Consider the following 24,992-nt stretch of genomic DNA (forward strand, 5'->3'; position numbering starts at 1 on the left):
ACCATGACTCTTGCAAGCGACTCTCCTTGCCCTGTTGGAAGGACATTCACGATGTCAAACGATCGCATAACCTCATGGTTCCAGATTATTGGTTTTGGGTTGCCTGAAAGTATCAACAGAACGTTCTACACTGTCTCGCTCGCAGGTTACTTACCTGAAGACCCGGACGTATGCAACGTAACGACTTTGCTGCTATCAGCACTTTCAGCAGGCTTTCTGTATTCATAGTGAGGTACAGATGGATCCGCCAAAACATCATCTAGTGTTGGTGATGGCACTTGACGAAGTTGCGAGGCAGTGAAGACTGGCTGAAGACTATGGTCTAAAGATTGGCATGAGACGATGACCTTGCAATTTGCCTTCTCGAAAAGTTCCAATTGAGCTTGAACAGTGTTTCTCAGCGAGGCGATCAGGATCTATAGGATATCGTCAATCCACATCATCCAGAGCGGAATTCAACCATACCTTCCGACCAGCTTTCATTGTCGCTATCAGGAAAATGAGATACCTCAGATCATTGGGGCCAAAGTACGCGAAAGTCCCACCGTCCTTCGGGATGGTTTCTTCGAGCCACCAAGAGACACGATTCACGGCACTTGCAAGCTGTGTATAATTGACTGCTCGGAAGCCGGCAGCGACGTCGACAGATTTGGGGAATATGGCAACGGGTCTTGAATCTCCCGAGCGAGCCTTCTCGTCTAAGATGTTTGGGAGACTTCTCTCGCCGAATTTTTCACTCCTACTTGAAGAGCCCATTATTCTTTTGGCTTGTTCGAAATGGTTGAGAAGAAGGGGGAAGAAAAATGGATTAGGAGGAGTGGACATGGAAGTCACGGATTGATGTATGCATCGTTCAATCTCTTCTGCTTACCTTGCATACTCCCCAGTTCCATCGATTGTGAGAACTAGTCCCGTCATCCAAACCCCAAACTTCCCCACAGTGAAAACTGTCATCCATTCTTGATATTGTACTCTCGTCAGACCGAATACACACTTCTGGTAAGGATCTGGTGGATTGCGGGTCCTTATGCAGAGCTCGTATTTTGGGCGAAGGAGGACTGGACGGGATCGGGCTTCGGCCGCTTCTTAGTGCAGGCTTTGGGTAAGCACGGATTGGTGGCCAATGAAGTACAATGATGCTGAATCGATGGGTCCGAGTGGTTATTGGGGCTAAATATGAAGTGGAAAAAGTTCTGGCGTGCATTGCGAAGAAAGATACTATGGGACATCTGACGACTTATTGTAAATACTTTGCAGTGGAAAAGATGAGGTTCTATGACAGCTCTCGTTTTATATCTCGTCCTAGAGCTGAAGAATCGTGAGGATCTCCTCTTGGGAACAGTAGGTGTTCATTTTCTTTATTTGGTACCGCCGTCAAAGTCGCGTGCTGAAAGATTTCACTTCAGTATTCATCCTATGATGTAGCTGTGCGCTTTCATGCTCTTGCAAAATAATTCAGTCTCGAATTTCGCGGCATTGAATCTTTAAATTGTACTGTAGGATGAGAGATCAGAGTTTCCATGTTTGTCAATGGCTTCTGAGTTCTTGCCCTTCGTAGAAGCGAGTGCTGCGTCCCTTCCACACCAGCAAGCGCAGTTTCTCCATTTGAGTCTTGCTACCTTTTTGTTTCGAAATCTCCCCCTCTCTTCTTCCTTGACCTTCATTGAAGCCATTTCAACCAATCTCCAACGGCAATCAGAAAGCTGTAGACCAATATGATGGAGGTGTTCATCAACATCTTCAACAAGCGGCTGCGAAGCGAAGAAGGTTATGAGTGAGTACCACCCTTCAATCTGCCAGACTGAATCGTATCCCCTTTACTATCCAAATCTATCTACACCAACGTCACAATTGCATTACTTTGAGTATTCTGACCAATTCATCTCAGTTCCGACCGGCTGGCCAAGCAGATCAAGCGAGAGAACGATGGCGAGACTCGACAATCCAAAGCAAAGGCTGCGAAGGAAGCCAAAAGGCACTCTGTAACTTTAAGGCGCTCTGCAGCCTTGGACTTAATCAGATCAAAGACTCTCCAGCATGAGGATGGCCAAATTCCTACGTTTACTGTCCTTTTGGATAGGGTACACAAGATTCTCAACAAGGCAGACCCGATATCCGAGGATATGATTCGAGTCATTGTGCCATACATTGTTTCGATCTTTGAGAGCCATTTGAAAGCACCAGTCGATGTCGAAGTATACATCAGGCTTGCTTTGCTGAAGCCCAGAAAGAAATTCTTTGTCAGAGCAATCTTCAATGCGCTCAGCAGTCAAATCTTCCATCAGGTCTTTCAGGTGAGTCTCTTCACATATCTTTAAGAGTATCCACTCTGATGTTGAGATTAGTCTGCGGCACCCGGGCTTGCATCACACGCTCTAGTTGATAATATTCTGGCGATGCCGCTCGCAATTGGACCACAACAACTTGCATACTACGAGTCCAATCGGCCTACTCTGCCTGCACCACCGCCAGTTTATCAGCAATTTCAGCAGTTGGAGCCGGAAGTTGGCAGTGCTCATATTGACGACAAGGTCAGTACTTTGGTACAACCTCCCGTCATGGAAGAACACGCGGTGGCTAAACAACTAGAAGACGTATGCAGTCTATCTTCGTCAATCCTCCTTATCGATCTTATTAGCGACGCCGAGCATGTTGCAAATGTGTTCAAGGCCGCACAATATCCTTCGACTGCGCTTTGGTTGGATCAAGTCCCCGTTCCATGTTTGCAAGAAGATTTTCCTGCCGCCAAGTACCTTATGGACGTTGGAACCAGCAGTCAAGGAGCTCAATCATTGAGTACAGCGAAGGCTTACTTCTGTCACTTGTGTCCCAAAGGTCAAACTGAGTCTGTGGATTGTTTCACGGAGCATATGTTAAACAACCACCGTATTATATCTACAGGGGAGATTACGCAGAACCTCAGTCCCTATGGATGCCGATACTGTTTCGGAAAGTGGTTGAGCCGTGCTGAGCTGTTCGACCACTTCATGTCCAGTTCAGAATGTGTAATTGGAAGCGTGCCAGTCAGCAGTGATCGGTGGGATTGAATGGCTCCACGAGTCTCTGCACCTGCTCTTCCCCGTGCTTTAACCCAATGTTAGCATTCTCTCTCGCTGCCTTGCCAAAGGACAAGGTTATCTGTCATAAACATAGATTAATTAGTGAGGAAAGGTCTGCTCTTGCTTTTCGAGGCTGTGTTCCTATGGATGTATGTAGAAGGTCAAAGAACTTCTGGTCACTCTTCTCCGGCCGTGGTGTTTGTGACCGTTCGCATCAAGTCAATCAATCATCGAGGAACTGTGCTCATGGCTTTACCATGTGTGAATATTCCTTGTTGGGTCGTCAACTCAAACTCTCTACAGGGCATGTATATCAAGTAGCTTTAGATCGGGTATATTTGTGTTCTCTCTAGGCTCACTTGCAAAGTACAATTAAATCTCACGTATGTTACTTCGACTAAAGACAGTTATTGTAAGCTTCCAGGGAATTCATTTCTCTCTCGGCCTAAATTCACACGAAAAGACTCGTCGGTATACTCATTTCAGAAATCAAAAATCAACCAAAGATATTATCAGAGAAACAAGTAAAGAGGAGTTCCGGCAAAGGTCTTGATTTGTTGAATTGAAGCTGAAGTTGGAGAGGAGCAGGACGCATTTCAAGGATGATCCAGCATGGAAAGCTAAGTGAAGACACCTCGACAAACGATCAAGAGTTCAGGAAACCGCGGAATCTAAAGTTCACGACCATTCAGAGGTAGGATCATATTTCGAGATTACAATATCCCAAATGCAAGCATTCCATATTCATCGGCCACAACGGTGTTTGTAGCTTATCTCCGACATAAAATCGCACTTAACCACCACTTCTCTAGAATTATTCACATTGCAAAATTCAAAGCAAATCTCAATCTTTTTTTAACATTCAAATTAACATGTAAAACTCGAAATGTCTTCCAAACGCCGCGAAACCGCCCTCGCCTTCCTCGCGGCTTTCGAAACACTCGACGCAGACGCACACCTCTCTCTCCGCACACAAAACTGCCTCAACATCTTCCGACCCGCCGCCCAACCCGCACCACTCGCCAACCCGGAATTTGGCGCTCATATCAACCGCCTCAAAACAGTGATAGAGCGTTTCCCGGTTTGGCCAAAGGAAGTCATGGAAGATGAGAAACAGAATAGGGTTATCATTTGGGCAGAAGGGGAACTGGTGATCAAGAAGGAGTTTAGGGATGAAGGGTTGAGTGAGCAGCAGTGGATTTATAGGGGCGAGTATATGTTTGTTTGCAGTATGGATGAGAGTGGCGAGAAGATGGAGAGGGTGGTGGAGTTTTTGGATAGTAAGGCGGCGGAGCAGGGGAGAAGTTTGATCAGGAGGGCGAGGGCAAACTTGGAGAGGTTGGAGAAGGAGGGAAGTGAGAAGTAAAAGGAAGAAGTATGCTTTCGGATTGATGTTTACAGAAATGAAGAAAAATCACTATCAAATACATATATAAAAAAAAGACACCCCTATCCACTTTCGGCTCAACTCGCTTTTCTCCTCTCTTTATCCCTTCCCGATATTTCTACTAATCTCAAATCACTTACAAAGCGAAAACCATAGCGGCAAAACAGCAGCTACCATTCTAATAGTCTATCAATGTATATGACGAGCCATCTTCACTTATCCGCTATTTCTAAGAGAAGGTCACGTGTATTCTGGACACTTATGATTTTGAGGCACCCTTCTTTGTTCTATTGACCTCTTTGCCTCCGTTACTCAGAGTTGAAAATTTACTCGATTCTGAGATTCCGAAAGCATTAATCTTCAGCCTCACATCTCTGATATAACCTATCCTATTGAAATGTTCTGTCTTTTCCGCGCCACCTAAGTACAGTTTCTCCCTCTATCGGCCCCTCCCTTCTCCCCATCCCCTTCAAGCTCTCCGCAAAGATTCGCTTGTCTATTGGGTCTCGAATTGCCAGGAAGTTTCAAAGACGATATCTTGGGCGAATCGTCTGAATTATTATTCGCTGGAACAAACACAAAGTTGAGAATTAGCTTCCTAAGAGAGACTGAGGGCCGCAGCGCAGCGGGGCAGCCACGCATTCACCACGTAAGCCTCCGCTTCCACTCTCCCCTATCGTACCGAGACCACGATTGGAAAGCGGTGTATAACTATTGGTGGGATACTTTGAGATCTTTTAATCTGATGCCTTGCAGTCCAGGATTGATCCTCGCTAGCAGAAAATCTGAAATTGTGATTGAGCGTTCTCGTCTTGGCATCTCCATCGAATCTTGTACGGACGTTTCTTTCTGCTTTTTATACACAAACATCTTCTTGGCAGAAGTACATCAATCCACATGGTGACGAGTGTCACAGGAATCATGTCAATACAAGTACGTCTGGCTGTTCTGGAGAGTATTGACTCAACCAATCTTTGAGGTCCTTCTCTGTATCTCTATTTCATTCGTTTCTTTGCTTCGAGTTCCGTTTCTCTGTTACTCGCAATGGTCTTCTTCAAATCTTTAGTTGCCGTAATGGCAACTATCTCTCTTGTTGCTGCCCACCCTGGTGACAGCGTCGAAGCAATCAAGCGTGAGATGGCAATGCGCAACACGCAGCATGCTGCTGCTACCAGATCTTTGTCCCAATGTCAAAATTCGGCAGAGGCTCTTGCACTGAAACAACGGGCGGCTGCTCGTCGGGCAGCCAAAGTCAAAGAACTTCGGGCAAAGCGTGGACTCACTACCGGTATGCTTCAGATTCCAAGAGCTGTCAATTTACTAAACACATACCTGCAGAGAGTCTAAGTCATCAAAAAAGAGACCTCACGTCTCTTGAATACTATACGACAGTGAATCACAACGAATCAGCAGCCTTAGGCTACACCCTCGATACACCCGAAGCTACTATATTCGGATCAAACAACACCTGCGCCCTTGTTCCCGAAACGACAATCGGTCCTTATTATGTAACAGGAGAGTACATTCGATCGAACATCACCGAAGGACAAGCAGGTGTTCCAATGCACATCGAACTGCAATTCGTTGACACGAATACTTGCGAACCTGTGTCCGAGGTCCTAGCCGATGTCTGGCATTGCAATAGCACTGGGGTCTATTCAGGTATCGATACCAGCGAAGGTGAAGGTGGCCTGAACTCGACTTTCCTGCGAGGTGTACAAGCTTCCGATGAGGAAGGTGTTGCTTCTTTCGATACGTTATTTCCAGGGCATTATGATGACCGCATCACGCACTTTCATCTTGTGGTGCAGACAAACGCTACTCTTTTGCCTAATGATACTTACACCGGTGGAACGACTCTGCATGTTGGGCAGATTTACTTTGAGGATGCACTTGTGGAGGCTGTGGAGGCGACTACTCCTTACAACACTAATACGATTGCATTCACGACCTGGGAAGTAGATGGATGGATGCTGGAAGAGGCAACGACTGATTATGACCCTTTCGTGGAATACGTGCAACTCAGCGATAATCTGGAGGATGGATTGTTAGCATGGATTACGGTGGCATTGGATTTGAGCAGTAATCATTCGTCCAACTTGACGGCGGCTGCGCATTACTACTCAACTGGTGGGGTGGCTGTCAGCGGTAGCAGCAAGGGTCTGCCTCCTTCCAATCCCAATGCATCTTGAATGGAGAGGTCCAGCGGAGTTTGTATGCAAGGAACAATTTCAAACAACAAAATGCTGTTAGTCGGTAGCTCAATGAAGCTTTCGACCTAAGCACTAGAACCTTTCCCATGTCGGCCGCCTTCGTGGACTTATCTCACGTGCCTTGCTGACATTCGATGACTCCGGAACCCCCTGATTCTTCAGACTTGTCAGTATCCTGTACCAAATCATATCTCAAATATCTCATGATATAACCTCATTCCCAAAACAATGTTCTGCCCATTCTGCGCTATCAGCACCGCCATCCCACCTTCAACTTCCCCCGCACTCTTCAGCTCTCCGAAAGGGTCCGCTTATCCTGTCCTTGCAACACCGACAGTTATCGCTTTCTTAGACATTGCTCCTATCTCGCCAGGACACATTCTGCTTTGTCCTCGTCGCCATGTCGAGAAAGCTTCCTCGATGACAGGAGCTGAAGCTGCGGCGCTGGGATTCTGGTTGCCGGTCCTAGGGAGAGCAGTCATTGGTGCATTAGGACAAGAGACTGAAAGTGCGAGCTGGAATGTTATACAGGCTAATGGTAAGCATTTTCTGATTTTTCTCATCTGGAAAATTAACGGTACTCGTGGGAAAGCATGGAGGAGATCAAAAAGAGAAAACATGAGACTGAAAATATTACAGGATCTGAAGCAGGACAAACGATTCCGCATTCGCATTTCCATGTCATTCCCAGGTCAGCGCCAGGGAATGGAAAAGCACGAGATGCGAGTGAGATTGGAGATGCGGAAAGAAAGAACATTGCGCTTGGTGAGGGGCCGAGGGTTAAACTGGAAGATGGTGAGGGTAGGAAGTTGATGGAATTAATCAAGGAGAAGGTGAAGGGAGAAGTTGAGGAATTGAAAAGAAATGGCGAGGTTGGAATCGAAGGTATCGACGGACTCCATGTTACGTTTGGAAACGGAGGGCTGAAGTTGTGATGTATCGTTGTTGAAGCCAACTTTTCTTCAAGTTTAATGGAGCAAGGCTTTGTCTGATGCGTATCACATTCCTGCATGAATACTGGATCCAGGACAACTATGATGAATTATCGTTTGCATCCCACATGTATTATGTTCCGAATTCGAAGCCCAAGAAAACAACTTCAAGCATACTCCACCATGACGCCAAAACGATTCAGAAAGACCAAGCATTCAGCTCCTGAAATCTCCAGCCACCAGCCCTTGTCTGTCCAGCATACCAAGGATTCGAAGTCACCTCTTCATCACTTACAACACTCACCACAAGTATTAGGATAGATATCACCGTCATCAGCGTCCGCGCTCCAGCTCCTCTGTTGAATTGCCCACTTGACGTGTCCCGATCGAAGATACCGTGCCACCAAAGCGGCATCCGGCCGATCTCTCTCATCGCGAGCTGTCATGGCTTTGGAGAGACTTCGAAAGTCTCTTCGACCTATCTGCTTGGGAGTTCCAGAAAAAGTGCGCAGATTGTGTTTGTCGAGTTCTGTCTGCTGCGGATTATCAAATCCCCATCGTTCGACATCACGGCCACCGTCAATCGCTTTAACCATCTGTTCAAATAGCTCCCCCAACCTATAGACATCTATTTTTCTTGCATCGTCCCAATGGAACGGCTCTGGCCCTATGTGGTCAAAGGGCCCAGGAGGAATTGGAATCGGTCGAACATTGGAGACACTAATAAGATACGTTAGCAATGATCTTTGTCGATGGACTCTGGAATACTGACTTTGATCCTCCGAAGTCGCAGAAGATTAAGCACCCTCCTAGCACAAGCACATTCTCGTTATGAATGTCTCGATGTTTAACTCCGACAGAATGCATGTATGCCAGAGCATTGCTCAAGCATCCCATTCCATTTATCAGAGTGTTGACCCACGTGGCATCACCGGTCCGATTCAGTCTCATGTAATCGCGGATGCACATGTCTGCTACTGGATATGACAAACTATAGAGATCGTCATTAAGGATATAGAGGCCGACGAGCTGTGATATATGTCTGTGGTCGACTTTCTTCAGAGCTTGGATCTCCCTGCTGTTCGGTACCGTTCTGCGAGGTCTGTTGATGTTGAAAATTGCCTTCTTCCGAGCAAGGACCCTACCATTGCACAGTACACGACGGACTTCGCCAAAACAACCACTGCCCAGAACAGTGTTTCGCTCTGGTGTATGATCCGGATACTCCACCCCATGGAAATCTTTTGGGTTTTTGTGGAGTTGTCCCTTGGGACCTCTAGGGTCCCATTTCCACTGCCAGGGAAGGTGCCAATTTTGATTCGCTGAGCGTGGTAGATGAGCTTGGTCAAAGTTCAGAAGCTCCTTAATGAGCTCTTCTCTTGACACTGTTGAAGTGCTCATGATCGCTAGATTCCCAAGTTTGGGCTGGAGTTGAACGTTTGTAAATGAAGTGATTGATTGGTCAAAGAATAAGAATATCAGGCTTGACGATGCGAGAATGAAATTGATTGCAAGTAGTAAGAAAATGAATGCCAGATCAACTACAGAGAAAAATCTTGAAGAAAACACTTTTATACTTCCATATTCTCGTCAAGAGTAGAGGTTCGATGTAAAAAAAATCCAACTTTGGACGGCGTACCGCTTGCCTGTTGATTCATTGAAACATCAGCGAGATGTCTGAAGGCCTTCCAACATGGCCGATTCACCGCCACGAGAATGAAGATATCCCATTTATTGCCTTATATCTATCAAAACACAAAGACAACAGTCGAAGGCGCTAAATCCCGATGTTTCAGTCAGACCCATGGAGGTCTTCGGAGCCAGAATTACTTCGAAATGGTGGTAAGCGCCGACCAATATTGGCGACATTCCATTGCGAAGCGCGCGCCAAATAAATTGAGAAAGGCCATGAGATGAAACCTGACCTTGACACAAACCCAAAATAAAACCACAAAGATTGAGAAAGTATCAAATATGAAGCTTCGCGTCGACTGTTGGAGTTTTGAGATTGGTGTTTCCAACATCTGTCCTTCTAGCTTCCGTTCATTGTCCACACCTAAATGGCACCATACCCATTCCTGTTCCCTCCTGCTTGATCTCGCCTAGACTTTGACAACAGTGATATACGACACGGATCTTGAGGCGCCTGCTCAACATCGTCGTCTCGAACGAGATCCTCAATCAAGTCTTCCACTGCGGAATCTGAGTCCTGCCCCACTTCATCCAATGCATATTCTTCAATCTCTTTGAGTCGTAGAGCTCGCTTCCGTCTCGATTCGTATGTTAGGATTGACCATGTGATGACGATTGCCCATAGTCCGGTGCTGCCACTGAGAAACACCCAGTAAATCCAGTGGAATATTCTGAGGGAGTCTTTGTTGGCTTCGATGATATCGTGATAGGACTTTGTGTCCTCCATGTTTACTGAGGGTTGTCAGTCGGATACAGATTATACTGTTATGTACGAATTTACCTTAACAGGCAGAGATGGTTTTCTGCGAAATGCTGTGAGAGTTTACTTCAAGATGAAAACTGTGATTTTGGGTGAATATGATTTATGAAATTGGAAATCAGATAGCTGTGATATGATAAGATACTGCTCTACATGTAGCTTAGTTCATCTCTTTCTTTGGGATTGTTGTTAGAATAGGAAAGGTTGGCTCGTGGTGAGTTTAGAGACTCTCGAAGACTACACTTGCGGAGTCGAGTCATCACCACTGTGCGCTATCATAGAATAGCACCCAAACATAACATCTCCACAAAGAATATTGTCCCAGAATCCCTTAAAAATGAGATAAATCATTTCAGGTATTTAGAAATCGGTAACAACTGAAGCTGAACTCTCGTTAAAAATCCTCAACTCCTCAAACTCTGAGATGCCTAATCAGGACGAAGAAAAATATTTTGGCTAAGGAAGAACTCAAGTATTTATTATATCCTAATGACGTATTTCTAGCGTCCCTCGCCAAAATCCCAACTCAGACCAGAACCTGCACCACTCTATATAGATTTAAATAAGCAAATCTTTACCATATTAAGTCCGGAAAACCAAAGGTTATCTAATATACTGTTAGCTCAGTTGACAGATTTCCAGATGGACTTTATAGCCTCTTCAAAATCAGCACTGGCTGCTGGTTTCTATTAGCCATTGACTTCGGTCGATGGCTCTGAGTTTTGATTTTTTGACTTGACAAAAGTCGCTCGCTAAACAAACTGTAAGGTCGGATGAAAGTGAAGGATACACTAATGATTGATATGCCATCTACTTAATTTTATTCGCCAAGAGAGAGCTTCCGCAACTCTTTTGAATATCTATTCTCACAATTTTCTTTCCTGAGAACAGGGATTGTGCGAACTTCTGAGCGTGTCGGTACGGCCCGCAACTCGGTTCCCCTATCCTCTTTCCTCGCTTAATCCACAATGACAACCTTGGAAACACTAGCCAAAATCTAATTCACCACAATAGCTAGAGCAAAGAATTGTTCTCGTCTTTCGCCTCGCAAATGAAAATAATATTATCTCGCGCAAGCTTCTACTTTCTTTCTTTTTTCCGGCGATTTACAACAAACAACTTTCCAAGATTCAAGATCCAGCTTCGCGCCTTCCAAGAACGTACTGCACAACGAAACCTGGCAATATCGAAAGCTCAAGCACCTCGAAGAACTCTTTCACCCCAATTAGCAGAGTCATACCCTAGTCGCAGAAGCCAGCCAATCCAACGACACTGATCTTCCGACTCGTCACCTCCCGCATCTCCTTCTCACCAATCAAGCGCAACCTCTCAAAAACCTACCGCAAAGTGCAGCACCCTTAAAAGCCATGGAGCCACCTTCCAAAAGACCACGATACTACCCCTCAAAGAACATGATACGCCCCATCATGTCCGCCTCTCAACCTGCCTCTGCTATTCCACGACCAGGAACTCCTCGTCCCATCCTCCCTCCACCACGCACGAACTCGACTCCCCATCCTACAACCAGCGGCAAGCAACTCCCCTCCACCACCTCCGCGTTTCACCGCCGCCGCACCCGCGCCAACGCCCAAGTCCTCGTGGACCTCTGCCCCAACCCCTACGTCCCCTGGGTTGACCCTTCCGGGCTCCACTTCTCGCCCAAACGCCGCGCGATCCCCGTTCCACGCAGCAGTATCGGCTATCCTCCCGGGTTCCTGGGGCAGAACGACAGTGCGTGGGACAAAGAGCTTGATTTGAAGTTGGGGGAGCCGGCGATTCCGGTCAAGGAGGTTTATCGGACGAGTTTTCTGGAGAGGAATAAGGGGGGTGTGAGGATGTTTTGGGGGAGGGACGATTGGGAGGTTAATGAGGGGTTGGTGTTGGCGGAGGAGGTCAGGGTTAGGGAGAAAAGGAGGAAGAAGAGGAGGGAGAGGGAGAGGAAGGGGGCGTTGAGTGCTGCGGGGCGGAAGAGGAAGAGGCTAATGGCGGCAGTGAAGAGTGAGGAGGTCGAAGGCGAGGGTGAGGTCAAGATTGAGGAGGATAAGGAGGATGTGGAGAGGATGGATAAGGGGGATATACCTGAGGAGAGATGGACGGCGGGGACATCGATTGTTCTGGGCCTTTTGCGTAGTCCTAGGTGATACCAATTTCGAGACGAGCAAAACTTCTGTTTTCTCACAGCGAGCGTAAACCTCTTTGTTTGTTGTAGGAAGAAAAATACTTCTACAAATGTCTTCTGACCAGAAATCACTTATGAATGTGAGAAGTTGTGCTTCGCCGATCGTATTTAAGGGGAGATGAAGACTATCCGGTAAACAGTAATAAGTTCATCTTCAGAAATGTTCATGAGACTTCGACTCAACTTCACTTGTGAAAGAGGAGCGATGTGCTTTATTGACACTCTCGCCGTCAGAATCTTTCACAGAGCTTCAAGTCAACTTCAACTGTAACTCAGAAGTCAACACACTGAAGGTGACTGTTGCCTGCAACAAAATGACAATAAATTTAGCACGGCCCACAGAATCTGTGTAGCTGCGCCTAAGAAACATAAATCAAGCACTTTTCAGACAAAACAGAGAGTCGCACTTGAGCAGTAGCGCGGCCCAAGGGTCGACTCTCAGAACAACCTACTAAGCTCTTTTTTCCTGCAACTCAATACTATTCGCTTGGATCTGTCTATCCCCAAGACACTCTGCGCGTCTCTATCAAATGGTGTTGCAAAAATGTTCTTTGGATTCTTTCAACAGCCGCATAGATGCTCTAAAACTCGGGAATAATGAGATCCTCAATAGTAAGCAAAGAATTGAAGGGAATAGAGGCAACGTAACTTCAGCATATTTGCATGCAACAAGACCTCAAACTTCCAGGTCAAGAAACGACTGGTGGAGATGATCCATTTTGAGAACAAGGCCATTAATGGCAGAATCAGTTCCAGTATCTTGCAGATGCCTCAGGTAAATTTGGGGAAGAGACTGTCTGCTGCGGCCTAGAAGTTTGGCCGAGAACTGCTCGTCCAGTTGCCTTGAGTTCTGGAATGGAGGCAACAAATTCATTCCTTTAATGACGATTCAATAAGTGCCCCAAAATAGAGAGAATTCTTTGCCTTGTTATCAGAATTGACTCACATTGTTCCCATGACCAGTGCATTTTCAGCAAGTCAAGTTGCCTTCTTTGATGGCCAGGATCAAGTCATCCATCGACTCAACACCATAACTAAGCTTCCACGTCAAGCCTCACTCTTCACATGTAGTCCTGAATCCTGATATCGTGACTCAAGCGCAGCCTTGTATATTCTCAGAAGTAGCCTACCAGGCTTCAGCAGGCTCCCTCTGCAAAGCTTCGACAGTCAACCTCAACACCGAGTGGCGCCTTCACCGTCTCCACCCCCTATTCCTATCCTCATCAGCCGCCTCAGCCCTACAGCACCAACGTCTCACTCGCTCTTCTGGGCTCGAAGAATACCAAAGCGTCCCAAAATTGGAACAAGGCAACGGCTGCGGAATCCTTCAGGGCTTCAAATTTTGGCAGACGCCGCCGCCGCTGTATCCTTTCATTTTCCCATCTGTCTTACGCCCTAGTAGATAGAACGTACGGCGCATTTGACCAACATAACGTGAAAAGTGTTGATAAGTAAGAAGCGCTGGGATGAATGCGGACGCCCTCAGCCTCGTCGTAAGGACACCAACCTGGTTGCATTGCTCGCGACTGCGCCGTACGGCTGCAGAAAGTCGGCCTAGAGCACGAATACACGCCCCATGAAATGAAACAGGCACGAACAACAAAATTTACAACACGGGGAAACCAACCGCGAGGCAACTGAAGACTAGGCCAGATCTTGGGTCTGAGATCGTTGGCTATGTTGTGTTATGTTGTGTTGGCAATATGTTTTATTGTTTTGATGCAAAACAATCTAAGAAGAGAAATTGACAACAGACAACACAACAAGGTCTCGACCGCAGAAGCAACCGCGACTCAAAGGAGAAAATGCAAGTGAAAGCAATTCTGCCCCCACGAAACGCCTATCTGTGTCCATGAACGGAGATATGCATTGAATCTGAAGAATGTCACGAGGCTGAGAAACAAATTTGCGAAGGACGCCCGGTTCACTTGATGGCGTTTTCTGTGGCGTCCCCGAAAGGTACCTAGGTACATTCGGCGACATACTTTCTTGTTCAATCTCGGGGAGTACAAGTTGCCGGTAATCGGGAACCCGAAACCGGCGATTCAGATGCGTCTGGACAATTGCTGACAACCGGTTTATGATCGAGATGTGAAGAAAAAAACGTGGGGTTGGGGTTCATGCACGAGGCGCGGTCTTATCTGAGGTCTCTTCCAGCCTTGTGCCCCACTTGAGTGAGGTGCATGGACATTGTCTCTGTGTAAGGCTGCCAAATGTCATGCAGATCGTGGGCCAGGATTGTTTGGTTCCTGGCTTGACCAATCTGGTCACCGAGATCGAAAAGCAGGAAAATACCGCAGGATGAATAAGCCACAGCCATCATCACGAAAGGGTTTATTAACAAATGAGATGAACTCGATATGAGCATCATATGTTGTTTCCTGGCATCGCGCCGATATGTTGTGGTGCAGCAAGGAAATCTGGGTCAAGACTTGGAATGGATATTCGTGAAAGGGTTGTACCGGGTTTTGGTTGCCTCACCATCTCTTGGTAGATCGTTGATGATGAGATATGCAGCTGATAGCATGTCGGTGATCAATACGAAAGCGTAGACTCGACGTGTGAGACTCGAGAATGTTGTGATATGTGAAGATGTCGAGGGGTTGGTGAAGAATGATTGTGTCGCGAGAGAGCTGGTCCTATACGTACACCACCCTGTTACCGAAGGAAGTCAACTGTCAGATTTTGGAGGCGAGAGCCATCCTTTATAAGCTTCAAGGTGCAAATTCGTAGAGTGGCAATTGCTCATTGACACGTTTCAGAACTTTGCATTGGCTGTCGGTTCTCGTATATCGGTATCGTTTTCTCTCGTTATCAAAATGGCGCACAGGACTCGATGTCGTGCAATGAGAACCAGTCAGGTGGGTACAGTCTCAGGTCCGAGGCAGTCAGCTTCACAAGGCTGCGGGGAGGAGGAAGATCTTAAGCGTGTGGGAGGGCTTGAGTATTGAAGGCTGCAACCAATTCAGGTCACCGAATCTATAAAGATTACACTGCATAGAAAAGAGTTGGCTGCACAGAGTAGCTTCTGGACCTGTGAATGGTTCGTTATTTGGCTTCTGATTGCGCGTGGTTCTGGGAGATCATGATGGAATATCAGCTCAAGGCTCCAGAAGTGGTGTGTTGAGCAGTCAGATGTTGAGAATCACAAGTGGGGTTGGTTACTCAAAGATTCTTGAATTTCTAAGCCACATCACACAGGAGCCAAAGAGATTCGTATCTCGTGAGTACATACAGAAATAAGCTTCTGCAACGTATGAAGCCACCATACTGGGCTTGGGGGACGAAAGGCAAAGACCTCCACGCCAACGTGATTTTTTGTACACAATCTCGATTAGAGAACAGAGCCAAACACCCATGTAGATCATGACTGTCGAGAGCATGTCTTTCACAAGTCTCGTCCATCCATCTCTTCTGGGGACAATGGGATGCGAAGATAGTTCTGAACTTGTTATTAATTTTGCTTCTTTTATGGCACAGGAAGTAGCCATACCTCGGAATGTTACTCCTTCAAAAATGCCCGTGCCATCTGTAAATGTATGCCGACGCCCAACTCCTAAATGCTCGAGGAGACTCCTCTGAAATGCTAAAGCTATATAATCACAAGATGCACTACTGAAAGTTTCAAACATGTGTAGTGGACACAGGCACAACTCCTCCGAAGGAAGACTTGTCTCTTTGAGCCTTGAACGAGGTTCCATCATACGTAAGCCAGGGTCCAGCTTGTGCGAGTCTGCAAGCAAGCCAAAGTATCCGTTCCTTGCGTTCATCCGTCATCGAAGGACGCTCATGGTGCTTTTCCTCCTCATCGATCTTTTCATGTGTGAACCACTCTGGAGGGAAGTAATTCTCCGTCCACAGAAGCCCACGTAGAGCAAAGTCTTCTGGGAATGGACGGAAATCGTCCATTGCAGGCAGTGGGAACTGCTCGGCTTCAATACGAGCGAGTGTCTTGTATTGCGCCAATAACGTATTAAGCATAATCGCAAGGAGATCCCAAGGGAAATCCTCTTGAAGCAGATCCATAGCACCAGCGTGACGAGTCATGCTGAACATGAAAACAAGGACTACATGAAGGAATGGAAGCACATTGGGATCACCGATCCTCTGTAGGACAATCCTAAGAGTATCGTTGCTGAGACCGACTGCAAGTTTGAACGTATCCATCGACTGTTGAGAAGCATTGCCTGCCATGGCAACGTCACCACCATCTTTGTTTGGCGAGATGAGTTGCATCAGCACATTATCTTTCGCAGCAAAACCAGTCATTGCAACACTGTTTGCAATGGCGATATGGTAGCCTTGCTCCATAAACTTTCTTGTGACGCGGCCGATCTGATTATCAAGAAGACCAAGAAACTCCTTCTTTGTTTCCTTGAACTTCTCGATGTGTTTATTTGTGAACATCAAGCCGTGAGCCTTGACGAAAAACATATCGAGAGGAGGTAACCTCAGTTGACCATGAGTTGGGTCCGCATCCAGCACAGGGTTGAAGAGAGTAAGAATGGACTCTCGCGCAGAGACAAATGGGACAGCCACACATAGAGATTTCGAGTAGTAAAACAGTTGCTGCAGCGCATTTGGTCTGGCTAAGATGGCCAAGTGATGGTACAGTCTGCCGGTGGTAGGAGCTTTATCCGAGGCTTTCGAGTACCAGTGGCGTGCAACTCCTGTCCATACTTCGCGGTCTCTGATGTCGTCGTCTTCGATGGCCATTCTGTAGCGACCTAGATCGCCCAAGCACTCGATCCAAGTGTCTTCGAAAGCAGGAACCGTCTCGTATAACAACGCCATCATCGAGTAAGCAAGATAGATGAAGGCAAGCATGTGGTCAAGACTTGCTGGTAATCTATGGCGGAGAAGCTCCAGAAACGAGTGGATACCATGGCGCCACATTCGAGCCGGCATTGCGTACTTCGAAGCGAGCCGTCGGAGAGCTGGAGAAGCGCTAGGATGTTGAGAGGCGAGGAAGAAGTCGTGATGCTCATGTAAAAGAGTCCGGTGGAGCGCAATGAGCGCCTGCCATTGTTCGTTGTTCAATTTTGGTGGCGGCTGAGGATCTCCTTGCGCTAGCATAGCTTGTTTGTTATCAACTTCGATGCATTTTGCCTCGACCATCACGAGCCCAGCATAGATCCCTTTCACTTCGGCGACTAGTTGTTCCTGAGATATGGGTCGAGTTTCGGGCTGAAGAATTATATCGTAATTATCATCGCTTGTAGACGAGAACAGATTTTGAGACGAGGCGGATTTATTAACAGCATTATTGTTTGACGGTGCAAGTGGTGTTCTCGTACTGGATGAAACTGGAAGAGGCTTCTGTATTTTCGGCTGAGATATCAACTTCCTGGCCCTTTGAACTTGGACGGAAGCTATATTTGAAGGATCCGCCACGGAAGATCTTGTCAACGGAGTGTCTTGTTCCGTCCAAAGTTGTTTCCTCGGATTTGCCGGCCTCTGTATATCGTACATGTCTGGCTCGGTTTCTCCACTTGTGTAAGGTGCGGACGTGGGTCTTGCTTTCGATCGCCGAGGTGGAGGAGAGGCAGAAGAATCGCGAAATGGACTGGCAGAGCCAGCACTTATACCGTCACCTAGTGCCGCTCGTTTTCGAGGCTGGCCATCTGCCGCTTCATCGGACAAGTCTCTCATATCAACATCTTCAGGTGTGCCTAAATTCAGAGCTCCAAGTCCTGAAATTGATCGCGCGGCGGCCAGTCGTGTCGGTGTAGAATGCGGACGTTTTGACGGCGGTGGCTCGGGGCCAGCTCTGTTTGCTTCGTTCAGGTTTGGCTGCCGTTTGGAGTCATCTCTCGTAGGCCTAGGCAAGCACTGTTTGTCAGCCTCGTGTAGGAAGGAACCTGGTGATCAAGAAGTGTGGCCAAAGCTCTGTCTTGCAGATAGGCACGCAATGCGCCGCCACCAATGACCGTTGCCTGAAGAAAGGGAAAGGAGCACTGACCTGGAAGTCTTCTGAGCACATTCAGCCTCATATTCTTGTCGAAATTTGTGCAGTGCATCTTCTCCTGGAGGGAGGCGTTGGAGGTGATCTGATTGGCAATGTTCCCATAGTGCTTGATTGGACGTGAATATCCTGCGCTCGGGGCACAACGTACACGCCCACGAGGGCGTTGTCTTGTTGTTTCTTCGCAATTGCTGAATCCAGCGGGTGTCCACATCCGCTTTTTGCTTGGAAGGGCTGTTGCTCATTGTTCTCTGTACATGATGGAATTGAGCATCATGACGAGATGGAAAGTCATGGAGTTCGAACTTACGTCTAAACTAAAAATGTGGGGGCGAAAGCGAAACGTTGGCCATAAAAATAAGGCGTCGCTCTGGGATAACGATAAAATAGCAAGAGGATGGATAATTCGATAAGTTCAGACAGTTTTGATTGAGTAATTGGCTTTGCAAAGATGATTGTAGACTCTAGAGAGCGATGTCCGCATAGAAAAGGGCATACTTGATTCTAAATACATTCTACGACTCCGGAGCCTGCTCTGTGTACCCCTGCACTTGACATTTTTGCACTTTCTGCTAAGAAAAGTTGCCTCGGAACAGTCCTTTTGGTGGTTCGCAATTCTGCGCACTGCGGCTCAGCTAATTGTTGGGGAGGTGCGCATCGCCCACATTCTCTCACCGAGCATGCAGCCCCATGGCCGTCCTTGCGCGACCGATGCGACACTTAATTCCTTTACGTTCACCGAAGCCCTGGGAAAAGACACCTCGAAGGCTTCCAGAATCCTCACGATCGGTGCTTTCTTGTAATGGCGGGCATTACTCGTCAGTAATGTGCACACGTAATAGAAGATTCGCCCCAAATTTTAATTTCGCTCTGGTAGATCGTCATTGTTTGCTGGTCTGGAGAAGGGCATATCCCAGAGAATTTATACAGCAGTGCGCGAGCAACCACAGACAAGGCGGCATAACACGCCCGGGAGCAACTCTTCTTAATAAGTCACAAGCGGCTCGGTGCATCAGCCTGCTTATCAGTCATGTAAAGTAAAACCTGCATATCTTCATGCAACACGGAGGCACAGTCATCCGGGCGGCAGACAAGCAGACGGTATTTTGGACCCCACATTTGAACCCTCAATAGTCTATCAATAAGCAGTTAGAACAATATAGAATAGACGCCGCCAAAGTGAGCACTTAAAGAGCCTCTCCGTCTTCGGTAAGGGGGAGCGCCTCCAATATGCGAACTATAATACGGCCACATCTCAGCCCGCATTCTTGATGTTGTAGTTGGTCCGATGTTACAGAGGCTTCATTTCCTTCCAGCCATTGCCGCCCTTTCGGGCTGAACTAAATTCCTATCACAAGCCAAGCAAAAGAACTTGGTCACATTGATATCAGCAAGAGAGCATTGAGACACTTCTGTGTTCTATTGGTCCCAAGATTGCAGTCGGTGTGAGATCCAGCTCAGCCCTACAGACCGTCTCATCTTAACCGAAAACAGCTCTCCAGGCATCACGAGTCTCAAAGTCCTTGTGGACGAAGTCTACAGCTGTAAACATAAGACTGATGATTTATTGGATCTCAGTTGCTAGAGCAATCATTATGGCATTGATTGCATCAATTTCTCGTCATTGCAGCTTTGCGGTGTTGCCGAGAGGTGGTTACCTGCCCCCTATTTTAAGCGACCTCCACCAAAGTCGGGCGTAAGTCAATATGTTAGACATCACAGCTCTGAAGGAAAGGCATGAGAAGTTCAACTGATACCGTTGACCGGTACAACAGTCTGGCAGGAAGAAGTCGAAGATTCTCGCGGGAAGGCTACTTCTGGGATGTGACAGTCCTCGAGGAGTGTGCTGACGCCAACATTGGAGATCTCACCTTTGAGGAAGCTTATAATCGAAGAGTTGTAGCTCAAAGTCACAGTCTTCGAAAAACCAGCATAGTGCGTCACCTATTTGCACAATCCCTTCTCTCAAAGCTCCCTGGCTCAACACTCGTCTGGTAATACCCGATCGTTGAAAGCGACGCCAAACTCGGTGTGTGCTTTGCCTGTCAAGTAGAGACAACTGGCTGAAGCAACCTGAGCATGGCGGGAAATCGAAACTAGGAGTTAAGAAAGTACCAAAAAAATAATTTATTTCTTTATTAAACCGTTGCGGTCGCTCCAGATCATAGCAGGAAGTCACGATTGGCACAATTCCAGGCTTCCTCATTCCCTGTACGGCCATCTACCGAAATAGAGTTCAATATCCGTTGGATGCAAGTTCCCGTCATGAATCTCGTCAAGCCAATTCAACTCAACCATCTTCCCTGAGGAGTCCTTACAGCCTGTTCGGAATCGCCCTGATTTGCGGATGCCAGGCTACCTCTCCTCTGTCTTCTTCAGAGGCTGTCATGAAGCCTTTGATGAGTCTTACGGATCACCATTTCTTCTTCTTCTTGACGATCGCTGGCTATCCAGACAGTTTCATTGCCCCATCAAAATCTTGGGCGTCGACTCCCTTTTTGCAAGCCTTCGATTGGCAAGACTGTGTCTATCACTTCTCGCAGGCCATGCTTGGGCGCACGAATTCCATCATATCCGATTCTTCACCACACCGAATTGGCTCCAGGTGAGGCCGCAAGGAGCATGCATTCAAGCGCCTCGCCGCCATCCAGATCTGAAAACTACCAGGCGGTAGGGAACCAGCATGGCACAGGCACCTTGTCAAGTTGTTTCAAGATCCATCGCTCAAAATCCTTTCGACAGCCTCACTTTCCCGAGTAGCAACATGGAACATGCAGTTCTGCAGGCAAGCTGCTGACCCCCACCATAATGGCCATTCCGTATCAACAAACACAAGCTGCGCACACAATCTCAATACTTGCCGAAACGCAAATAGCTTCCCCGCACACCAAGGATGACCTGGCGGTGTTGGGCGCTCGCGATGAAGCGATAGAACTGGAAATGAGTCATGATCTGCACCAAATCACGTTCTTCGACGTCAGTTATCCATTTTTGTGTCAAAAGGCATTGGATCGAAGTAACCACACAGAGTGCATGGGCGAACGCGTCGCGCCGAACCCTAAATGCCAGGACTTGACGCAAAAGTTGCCCCACGAGTACGTGGCTTTCACCACCTCACCCTCTCCTTCTCTCTGCTTCAAAAAATATTCCATTTGCAAGCTTTGCGATATGTTCATGAGTAAGTAAAATTCACAGGTGGCTTAGTTGGCCACGTAGTGAAGCATTTGGAAGAGCATCTGGTTTTCATAGTGCTAGTGCACTACGCCGTGTTTAATCAGGCAGCAGAATAAAGTCGGTTAGAATTGGTTGCAAACGAACATGTGGGGATACCAGGGACTTCACAGCTACTGCATTTGTATTTGCCCTCAGAACTTCACGGCAGTATGCACAAAATGGGTGTCTTCATTTCTTTTACCCCTGAAAGGGCCCTCCCACGATCACACCGTGGCATAGACCAGACCTCGGCATCCACGTTCTGCTTACACTTCTCAAGCAATCGCAGATGTTTAGTCAAGCATTCTCATCTTTCCAATGGGTCACCATCCAGCGATTGTTCCAAATTCAATGTCAGAGAAAAACTCACACGACTCTGTCGCGTGATATGTACCTGGGTGGTGTCCAAAGTAGCGATTGGTCTCTTCATTTACCGCTTTTAAAACTGTCTAGATATTCATTGGAGTTGCGAGGGCTTGTAGGTGATCTCACATCAGCCTTTACGAAGCTCGTAGCTACAATGCTCAAGTCAGGAGTGCCGCGTCCTTCAGATAGCCAACGCATAAGTATGGAATCAATCTGCCCTACCCCAGATTCCTTTCGTCCAAATAGAGCTGGATACATGCGTATTCCATTCCAATTCGAAACATCGGAGCTCGTTCATACGCAAAGGGCTGACGGCATTCAAGTGGCTGAGCCTCGCAAGTGAGGTCGGTAATCGTCGATCCGAAGACGATTCCATCCTCCGAACCGGATATATGGGATGTGTGCGTAATTTGTACTGCGGTCTTTTTTACCTCCCGTTGGCCCATGAATCTGTTTGCCTTACAATTCCAATTGGATTGTCGGTAAGTTGTTGCGTTTGGATCTGAAGGAAGCGTACGATAAATCCCCCAATGCATCGGGCGTTGACGTTCCCAACAGAGCATCGGAATCGGCCGGATCTGCAGACAATTACTCAACCCCTTTTTCAACAATCTCGCCTCCAACTTGCAATGATACCATCTTTTAGCTTTATTAATTGCTACCAAGGTACTTATAAGTGGCGAAGTCCTTCACACCATTCTTCATGTCTTCATCAATGCTTGGTGCTTCTCACAAACTGTCATGGAGGCTGTGTGCTTAAGCGAGCACCCTGATTGCCTTTTCAGCCAATCAAAATTCACCCTGTCTCAGCCACCCTGGGCTCAACTGTGCCTGAATTCAGCATGGATGCGCCTTTTTAGTCAGGTTTTTCAGACTAAGCTGAAATTTTCAGCAAGTGTCGCAAGAAGACTCTTCCAGATTCTGCCAAAGATCCATTCCGTGCGCAAAGTGTTGAGATATGAAAGCAACTTCGATAAGTTGGCAGAGACATTTTACTGTCGGCAAGCCTTTTCGGGAAGGAATCTAAGCGAGCTACATGTGTGGCGTTGGCTGTGGCGGACGCACGTGCTTTCTCGCCTCCCTGAATCATGTCCGACTCGACCGGGAAATTTTCGTTGTTGATCTTTGAATTTCTGCACACATCTTTTTTTGCCTCTACCGTATAAAATTCTTCCTGTTGCCAATGATGGCTGAGTTCTTGGATATGGACACATTGTATTCATTTCCCATTGGTCTCTTGAACGACGTCGTCCCCTTGTGTACTGTCGCCTCTCGACGACGCTCACACGCTACCTCGATCCGTGCTTCCTTGTCTTGCGTGTTGCATTTCATCATGGGCAGGACGATGACTGGTTCGAGTTAGTCACAGGCTATAGCGAAAACCGCTTGGCTTTGACCAATGTCGTTGCCGACGAGCCTTTTCTCGGTTTCCATAGGTCTAGCCCTTGTTCAATGACTCTGTTACTCATTATCTCTCATGGGTCCTGCAACTATTCCTCTTATTTCCTAAACCCGTTGATCATTTTTCACACAGCCACTGAGATATTGTGGATCAGTATCTGGATGGCTCTTTCATTAGCCAGATGAAGCAAGTCTCAAGTTCCTCGCCCTTTGTCATGTTCACCGGAGCTCCACGTCCTTAGAGGCAAATTCCCCACGCTTCAAAGTGGTTCATCCCAGCTTGAATCTCAAGGCTTCTACGCTTCGTCTCATCGTCTACACGTCCTTGATGCATGGGAATATGCCGTGGACGGAACCTCTGCTCCACCCTGAAGCAGCGATAGCCTGTCTGCCTTTCGCAAAGGTTGCTTTTATGCATTGTTTCTACTGCATATCGGTCCGAGAACGATGTCCTCAATGTCGGTGCCTTTCAGTGGCAATGACTTGCTTGGTCCAGCGATGCCAACCGCCAGCGGTTGGGTTTAGGAAGCCGGGACGGGTATGCATTGGGATCTTCACCGAGTATCATCACGGGCACCAAAGTGATCCGAGACACTAGCGGTGAAGATCAGTGAGCTCCTTGTTCCTGACGACCTGCCAAGGCTCTGAGTTGCCTTTCCAAGCTCAAGAGCTCACTGGAAGCCACTGTGTCGGTGTGAGAGCAGGTCCCTAACGTGTGGCAGGTCCTTCGTCTGATGATAGGGATTCACGCGCTGAACACGAGAGCACAGGACACCAGTTGATGTTCTTCCTTGGGCAACACGATAATAGATTGTTGCCTTACTTATGTAAGTGGAGCGAATACGAAGCTCCCGTGTGTTTGGCATGGGAGCGTTGTCTCCGAAAGATAGTGATTACCGCCGGCCTCAAACATGACAAGCGGGTGAAAACGGGAAGGGCGTCGACACAAGCGATTGCTTCGTCGCAGATGTGCTATACGGACGAAGATGCTCACCCAAGCACTGTGAATATCAAGAAGGTGTGTCACAGCACTGTGTGAGCTGTTTTCGTCGATTCATCTTGAACAACAAAGAGGGCACTGCTGTGCTGGAGCCTGTAGCATACATGCTGCGCGCGACGTTGCACCCATCCTGCTGTCTGTGGGTTCGTCACAAATTGAGAGGCTGAAACTTCGCGATTGGGACTGAATGCGCGAAGTGACGGTGCCAACGAAGACATAAACCTCGTGTGATGGAGCGAAACGTCCCACCTTGCAAGTGCATCATGAGATGCGCGATTCGAACCTGTTATCGGTACCAAAATACAAGGCAAGAACGATCAACAGTAGAGCTTCAACTCTTATCGTATGGCTGCTGGATCCATCTTGAGAATGCAGCGTGACTTCAGCGCTCATAGCCTATGATCGCAGATGATGTGCGAGGCGGGAAAAGCCATTATTGATTTGTCGTCCTCAAAAAGACATTCAAAATACATCAATTACCCCTGAGGATCCAAAACCAATGATAGTCATGTGAACGATCGGGATCGAGATTTAATTGGTTCAGGGCCAACCCGCACTTTAGCCTCATTTCAACAACTGGGGCCGTGACCACCATTAGCATGAGCCTCACTCATTTGATACAACGCACCTTTTACTTGAATATGCATTAAGCAGTCTAGACCTAAATGAGCATACTTTGCTGGACGATGCTGCAGTTTTCCGTTCTATCTGTCACAAATATACAGTTTTTGACCTAGAGCGCAAATATTCGTGGCACGTACAGCAAGCAGTGTTTGGACAATGGACCCGAAGAGTACACAACTGTGTAAACTCCATTCTAGAGTC

The 24,992-nt window shown here is 47.3% G+C and overlaps 8 protein-coding genes across 8 annotated transcripts; 5 read left to right on the forward strand and 3 right to left on the reverse strand.

The window, feature by feature from the left end:
- Nucleotides 1-1,699: 1,699 nt before the first annotated feature.
- Nucleotides 1,700-3,047, forward strand: LY89DRAFT_724329 (uncharacterized protein; the record flags this gene model as incomplete). The annotated part of the gene is made up of 3 exons (XM_018218887.1): nt 1,700-1,774; nt 1,889-2,294; nt 2,346-3,047. Exons 1-3 carry the CDS (start codon nt 1,716-1,718, stop codon nt 3,045-3,047), a joined length of 1,167 nt encoding a protein of 388 aa, XP_018063653.1. The 5' UTR covers nt 1,700-1,715.
- An 840-nt stretch (nt 3,048-3,887) lies between these two features.
- On the forward strand, nt 3,888-4,510 carry LY89DRAFT_690345 (uncharacterized protein). Its single transcript, XM_018216079.1, has one exon. It carries the CDS (start codon nt 3,946-3,948, stop codon nt 4,423-4,425), a length of 480 nt encoding a protein of 159 aa, XP_018063654.1. The 5' UTR covers nt 3,888-3,945; the 3' UTR covers nt 4,426-4,510.
- Nucleotides 4,511-5,490: 980 nt separating this feature from the next.
- Nucleotides 5,491-6,638, forward strand: LY89DRAFT_788193 (aromatic compound dioxygenase; the record flags this gene model as incomplete). Its single annotated transcript, XM_018223142.1, has 2 exons — nt 5,491-5,734; nt 5,785-6,638. The coding sequence occupies 2 exons, from the start codon at nt 5,491-5,493 to the stop codon at nt 6,636-6,638; spliced, it is 1,098 nt and encodes a 365-aa protein (XP_018063655.1).
- A 249-nt stretch (nt 6,639-6,887) lies between these two features.
- LY89DRAFT_542146 (HIT-like protein) lies at nt 6,888-7,510 on the forward strand (the record flags this gene model as incomplete). Its single annotated transcript, XM_018208190.1, has 2 exons — nt 6,888-7,197; nt 7,299-7,510. Coding segments are annotated over 2 exons (522 nt in total), but the record flags the coding sequence as incomplete, so codon positions are not given.
- Nucleotides 7,476-9,173, reverse strand: LY89DRAFT_788195 (kinase-like protein). Its single transcript, XM_018223143.1, has 2 exons — nt 8,364-9,173; nt 7,476-8,311 (listed from the first exon to the last, which is right to left on the reverse strand). The coding sequence occupies exons 1-2, from the start codon at nt 8,990-8,992 to the stop codon at nt 7,879-7,881; spliced, it is 1,062 nt and encodes a 353-aa protein (XP_018063657.1). The 5' UTR covers nt 8,993-9,173; the 3' UTR covers nt 7,476-7,878.
- Nucleotides 9,174-9,647: 474 nt separating this feature from the next.
- Nucleotides 9,648-10,010, reverse strand: LY89DRAFT_676109 (uncharacterized protein; the record flags this gene model as incomplete). The annotated part of the gene is made up of 1 exon (XM_018213557.1): nt 9,648-10,010. The coding sequence occupies one exon, from the start codon at nt 10,008-10,010 to the stop codon at nt 9,648-9,650; it is 363 nt and encodes a 120-aa protein (XP_018063658.1).
- A 1,197-nt stretch (nt 10,011-11,207) lies between these two features.
- On the forward strand, nt 11,208-12,541 carry LY89DRAFT_283232 (uncharacterized protein). The gene has a single exon (XM_018206474.1). The coding sequence runs from the start codon at nt 11,411-11,413 to the stop codon at nt 12,182-12,184; it is 774 nt and encodes a 257-aa protein (XP_018063659.1). The 5' UTR covers nt 11,208-11,410; the 3' UTR covers nt 12,185-12,541.
- Nucleotides 12,542-15,375: 2,834 nt separating this feature from the next.
- On the reverse strand, nt 15,376-18,706 carry LY89DRAFT_690348 (uncharacterized protein). Its single transcript, XM_018216080.1, has 3 exons — nt 18,185-18,706; nt 15,716-18,043; nt 15,376-15,664 (listed from the first exon to the last, which is right to left on the reverse strand). The coding sequence occupies exons 1-2, from the start codon at nt 18,430-18,432 to the stop codon at nt 15,847-15,849; spliced, it is 2,445 nt and encodes an 814-aa protein (XP_018063660.1). The 5' UTR covers nt 18,433-18,706; the 3' UTR covers nt 15,376-15,664; nt 15,716-15,846.
- Between the last annotated feature and the right edge of the window lie 6,286 nt (nt 18,707-24,992).

This window comes from Mollisia scopiformis (assembly GCF_001500285.1).
Source record: "Mollisia scopiformis unplaced genomic scaffold LY89scaffold_29, whole genome shotgun sequence".
In the NCBI taxonomy this organism is placed as follows: Eukaryota; Fungi; Ascomycota; class Leotiomycetes; order Helotiales; family Mollisiaceae; genus Mollisia; species Mollisia scopiformis.